General features: G+C 50.7%; 1 protein-coding gene across 1 annotated transcript; it reads left to right on the plus strand.

Annotated features, from left to right (window-relative positions):
- The first annotated feature begins 1,887 nt into the window (after nucleotides 1-1,887).
- Nucleotides 1,888-2,877, plus strand: LOC121444060 (testis-expressed protein 19.2-like). Its single transcript, XM_041645803.1, has one exon. The coding sequence runs from the start codon at nucleotides 1,888-1,890 to the stop codon at nucleotides 2,875-2,877; it is 990 nt and encodes a 329-aa protein (XP_041501737.1).
- The last annotated feature ends 2,866 nt before the right edge of the window (nucleotides 2,878-5,743 follow it).

The following is a 5,743-nucleotide window of genomic DNA, read 5'->3' on the forward strand; positions in this document are numbered from 1 at the left end:
ACATTTTCCAGGTCTTGCAAACCATGGCTCTTCAGCTTCCGTTTGGCCCTGAAGGAAGAGCCAGCTGCTTGGGAAATATGCTGGTTTTCATACAATACAACCGGCTCACCACACAATGCAACATTTGGAGACAAAAGCTGAAGTTCAGAAAAAGCGCAAAGCTGGTTATAGCTTATATATATATTATATATATAATATGTAAGTATATTATAAAGTATATTTATATATGAATATAAATATAAATTTTATGTTTTATACACACACACACACACACACACACACATCAAATGACCAAATCCCACGTTTTTCAGGAAGTGAATAGGTAAACAGAGGCATATCCAGTTAACCAAGTATTGCTGAACCAGGAAGTGAAACTTGTTTCTTGCTGTCCCGGGAAACCTAGCCATATGTTCCTAAAGAAGGAAACTGAGATCATGTCTTGTTGGTTGAGACCAGCCATGTGGCATTCTGGACAGGGCAAAACAGTTGCTGAAATCATGCTAGTGATTCAAGAGCCTGGGGAGGGCAGGGTGCCAAGGGGCATCTTAGAGAGGGTGAACTGGTCTCCATGGCCCTGTGGTGGTGGGGACATGTCACCATACCCGTGTCCAAGCTGTGGGAAGTCCGCAGTGGATGGCAACCTACTCGAGGTGATAAGACCCACGGTGCTGCTCGGGATTTTAACAAAGAGATCTCAGTCAAGGCCAAGCTCTGGAGGGAGGCCGCTGGAAACCTTGTATCTTCTGCTTAGTGTTTTTCCTCCCAGTCCCAAACCCATCTACAAATGAACTCCAGAAAGAATTCTTTAGAATCTGTTTAAGAACGGAAAGACCCAGAGAGGGGGAAATGCGTTTAAAACGCAGTCAAGGGCCGAGCGAGTGAGCAGTTGGAATTTTTCCTAAAGAGACAGGGAAGAAGGAATCCTCCTTTCCAAACAAGATAAGCCACAGGCACAGGTCTTAGTGTCCCTCGAGGGCACAGGGACACAGGGACACAGGGACACAGGGACACAGGTCAACTCAAGGCAGAAGGATGCCTGCAGGCAGAGGCAGCAGAGCGCATGCGCCCTGTGAGCTAGCAAGCGAGCGAGCTTTAGGCGCCTGCGCGCCTGGGGGGGGGCGGAGCAGGGTGACTCAGCATCTTAGCTGCCCGCGTTTTGGCGCTCATGGGAGATATGTAAATGAGCTGGAGCATCATGGGTATTGGTCTTTTATAAGGCCCTGGAGCTGTGGCGGAGGAACCTCGCTGAGATCGGCGTCCATTTGCAGAGTTGCTGGGAGCTCAGGCAGGTGAGGATGGAAAGGGGCTGGGACTGGTTGGGTGGGGTGGCCTGCGCTGGGTGAGGGGGTCTGGGTCTGCATGGGAGCGCGGTGGGCAGAAGGGGATCCTGCTTTAGGCTTCCCCTTCCCGGCCTCCTCCAGTTGGGAGCCTGGCCATGAGCCCCGAGGAAGCTGCTGAGCCTGGGGTTGTGGTGAGGGAGCCCCAGTCTGCTCAAGGCGAGCAGTGCACCTTGGGGAACCTCAGCCCCAGCCCTCCTCCCCTCGGTGGTCTCAGCAGCCTGCCCAGCAGGGGACGCCAAGCCTCATTTTCTTTCCCTTTCAAGCTCCCCAGACATTGGAGCAAGTGTGAAGGTGGAGAAGTTTCTGGAATCTCACGTCTGTCCACTTCTCCAAGGAGGTATCCATTGCATTGGCACCCAGTTTTCTCACCACCACCCCATAGCCTGGAGCCCAAAGTACCCGAGACCCCCTACTGCACCCCATTTTCTCCCGTTTGTCCCATTCTCGGCTCTTCCCGTCTTCCCCAGCATTAGCGGTTCCAGAGCCTGAGACCATCGATCAAGTCTTCCTCTTTGTATCCAATCAGCTACAGGCAGGCTTCTTGGCCATGTGTCCCCCAGTCAACGTTCGCCATGGGCCCAAGGGCATGTCCTGCCTCTATGCGGCCTGGCTATACCAGCTTGTCCACGGAGACCAGATGAAGATCTGCTTTTCTTGCTTCAAGGCAGCTTTCCTGGTAGTTAAAAATATGCTGGAGATGGGAGACTGGGAAGAGGAAGAGTGGGGTGCCGAGCCCATGGAACTCTCGGAGGCAGGATCTGAGCCGGAGGAGTGGCTGGGGCTCAGCTGGGGAGAGGGCCAAGGGCATCTGTCGCATGGCAACTCTGTCTCCACAGGTCCTGGCATCCTGACATCAGGCCCTGTAGGGACAGTGGGAATAGGGTTGGGACCCCAGCCTGTCCCCACTGAGCTGGGGCCTCAGGAAGCTGTACCCCTGGACCTGGGCCCTGAGGATGCTGAGTGGACCCAGGCTCTTCCCTGGAGATTTGATGGCCTTTCTCCTTGTTCCCACTGGCTTATCCCCCCTCTATCCTGGTGGGATGTTTTCAATGTGAGCCCATCTCCTGGACAACCTGTATTGTTGGAGTTGAGCCCCATCTGGCCCATGGATCCGTTGGAAGCAGAAGCCTGGTTGGTGGATCTGAAGTTCGTCTTTCTGTTGGGTGGCTTCGATGCCATCTGCTACCTGCTGTCAATGACTCCCTGCTGGGCTGTGAGGACCCGGGTCCAGCGCTGGCAGGTGTTGCTGGACCCTGGTGAGGTGAGGGTGGCCCAACTTCAGAATGCACCTGAACAGCAGGACCTGCACCGCTGGAGGCTGAGCATTCTGGAGTCCTCAGAGCTGGGGGTAGAGCTGGTGCCTGCCGACTGCAGCCTGCGGAAGGGCGGCTTCAAGGTGCACTCCTACCTGCCCTGGCACAGTGACACCCCAGAGGACTGGGGCAGCGAGCCCGGGGAGAGGCTGCTTGTCGGAGAAGTTGTGTCTCTGAGGGAGCTACCCAGCTTCCGCTCCCCCTCCCCTGGTTCACAAAACTGAAGGACCTCCCCATCCCAGGGCCCCAGGGACTGAACTGCTAGGGGTTGCCTGTCCTCAGCCACAGGTATAAGAGGATGCCCATCATCTTGAGGGTTGGGGCCTTAGGGAAACGGGGTTTAGTTGTCCTCAGTTGACTATTGAGTGTTTGGAAGGTAAGCCCCAGCTTCTTGTGCATCAAGTCTTATGGGGGACAGGTCATTGATCCCTCGGCTGTTCTGCTGTAGGTATAGGTGTGGACTCTACAGTGTGGCACCCCAAGTCGGGTGTGGTTGACCCGTGCATGTTCTGCACTGGGACCTTCTGAGGGCCCACGAGTCCTGGCTTCAGAGTTGACTGTTTATGCTCTTTGTCAGGTTTCTGTCCTGTGCGTGTTTCTGTTTAATAAAGTTGTCATCTTTTTCATAGAAGCCTTTTGCAGTCTCCTCATTGGGTCCTCATGGGTTGTTCGCTTCTCTCCTGGGTCAGCAGCTTCACGAATTTAAGATCCCACAGAGCCGGGAAGGGGACATTGGGTTCTGGTCTGTTTTCTGGGTCCCATTGTGTGTTTGTGTCAGGTATAAGAGCCGCATCTTCACAACCCAAATGTACAGGGTTTAAAATAAGGGCAGTTTTCCTGATGTGGGATTCCCCTCTGCATGCTGTGAGTATGTTTTATTGCCATTGGTTAATAAAGAAGCTGCTTTTGGCCAATGGCTTAACAGAGTAAAGCCAGGCGGAAAACCAGAACAGATGTAGAGAGAAGGAAGGCAGAGTCAAAGAGACGCCAAAGGAAACAGACGCCCTGGAACCTTGCTGATAAACCATGAACCTCGTGGTAACACACAGAATAATAGAAATGGGTTAATTTAGATGTAAGAGATACCTAGAAATATGCTTAAGCTATTGGCCAAACAGTGTTTTAATATGGTTTCTGTGTAATTATTTGGGTCTGGGCGGCTGGGAAACAAACAAGCAGCCTCAGCCCACAGTTTACTGTGTGGAAGAGCAGTGTCTCATCTCATGGGTTGACAGGAGGCAGCACAGGCTTGTAATCCCAGAAGGAATATTCAGAGTCTAAGGCCATCCTCCTTTACATACTGAATTTGAAAGCACTGGGGGCTGGTAATGTCAATCTCAAAAATACAGAAGGGGGAAAAAAGGTGTGTGTGATGTTTTTGTTTTGTATTGTTAGTTTTTTTCCCCCCTAGTAATAAAAATCGACACTGACGGATGCATGCTGGGCCAGAATTTCTGAAGTGTGTGTCTTGTACTTTGTTTTCCGAAATGAGGTCTCACTGTGAGTCCCTAGCTAGTCGCGAACTTTGGGCTTCTTGCCTCGGCTTCCCTGGTGCTTGGCTCGTATGCATGGGCCACCGTGTTTCAGGAGGGGAAGAATCATCTTAATTATCCTGAATTGAACACATGAATCTAATCTAGGAGTTCTGGGTAAATGGTCCCTGTGCTGTGAGATGGGGTGCACGGCATGGAGCCCTGCTTTGCCCCCATACTGAGCCCCATGACCTGCTGGTGGCTTCTGTCCCCACAAGGGTTCTGCAGGCAGACACGTCTGTGTGCTCTGGTCATCTCTTGCCTTTGCCGTTCATGTGTCATGTGTGTTGATTAGCGTTGATTAGCACCCTTAAGCAATCAACGCTTAATCGATCATGTACTTTGCGACTGTCTTTTTTTTCCATTTGTTTTTAATTATGTGTCTGTGTGTGTCTGCCCTTGCCTGGCTGCCTGTGGAGGTGAGAAGAAGGTGTTGGATCTGGTGGAGCTGGAGTTAACAGGTAGTTGTGAGTTGCCCGACCTGGGTGCTGAGAGCCCAACTCTTGGTCTTCTAAAAGAGCAGTGTGATGGTTTGAATGTGGCGTCCTCCAGAGTTTCCAGAATTTAAATACGTGACCCCCAGTTGGTAGCACTGTTTGAGGAGGCCTAGGAAAGATGGTCTTGTTGGAGGAAGCATGTCACGGGAGGCAGGCTCAGAGTAAAAAGATGCATGCCATCCTGAGTTCTCTTTCTCTGCTTCCTGCTTGCAGGTCAAGATGGGAGCTCTCAGCTTGTGTTCTGGCTAACATCCTTCTTGCTGCTATGCCTTTCTGCCATAAAGGACTCGTGCCTTCTGGAACCATAAGCCCAAATAAATCCTTCTGTAAGTTTCCCTGGTCACAGTGTTTTAGCTTATCAATAATAAAAAAAAAATAACCAATACAAACAGCAGTTGCTGTCAAGTGCAGAGCAATGTGGTTTATTATTTTTTTTATTGTTGTTGTTGGTTTTGTTTGGTTGGTTTTGGTTTTTTGAGGCACATTTTCTTTGTAGCTTTAGAATCTGTCCTGGAACTTCCTCTTTAGACCAGGCTGGCCTCAAACTCACAGAGATCCGCCTGCATCTGCCTCCAGAGTGCTGGGGTTAAAGGTGTGCACCGCCACCGCCTGGCAAGCCACACTAGCCAAGTGCTCTGTCACTAAGTCATAGCCCCTGCTCTTCCTACTTTTTACTTTGAAATAGGGTCTCACTAAGGCTGATTGTGACCTAACTGCTTAACCTAGGCTAGCTTCAAACTTAGAATCCTCCAGCTTTGGCTTCCTTCATGTCTTGGACTTGCCGCTTGAGCTGTCAGGCTTGGCTGAGAACACCCTTTAAAAAATATTCAGGTGTCATTTGCTTGATACAAATACTACACTGTCAATTTTTTAAAGATTTTTTTTTGTTTTTTGTTTTTTTGAGACAGAGTTTCTCTGTGTAGCTCTAACTGCCCTAGAACTTGCTCTGTAGACCGGGCTGGCCGTGAACTCACAGAGATCCGCCTGCCTCTGCCTCCCAAGTGCTGGGATTAAAGGCGTGCGCCACCACACTGGCTAAGATTTTGTTTTTATTTTATGTC

The sequence above is a fragment of the Microtus oregoni genome, unplaced genomic scaffold (assembly GCF_018167655.1).
Source record: "Microtus oregoni isolate MIOR12 unplaced genomic scaffold, Mior012 000117F_ref0000505, whole genome shotgun sequence".
Taxonomy (NCBI): Eukaryota; Metazoa; Chordata; class Mammalia; order Rodentia; family Cricetidae; genus Microtus; species Microtus oregoni.

What these genes read in the sequence shown, in the direction of transcription:
- LOC121444060 (XM_041645803.1), top strand. Translation starts at nt 1,888, where the DNA reads ATGTGTCCCCCAGTCAACGTTCGCCATGGGCCCAAGGGCATGTCCTGC.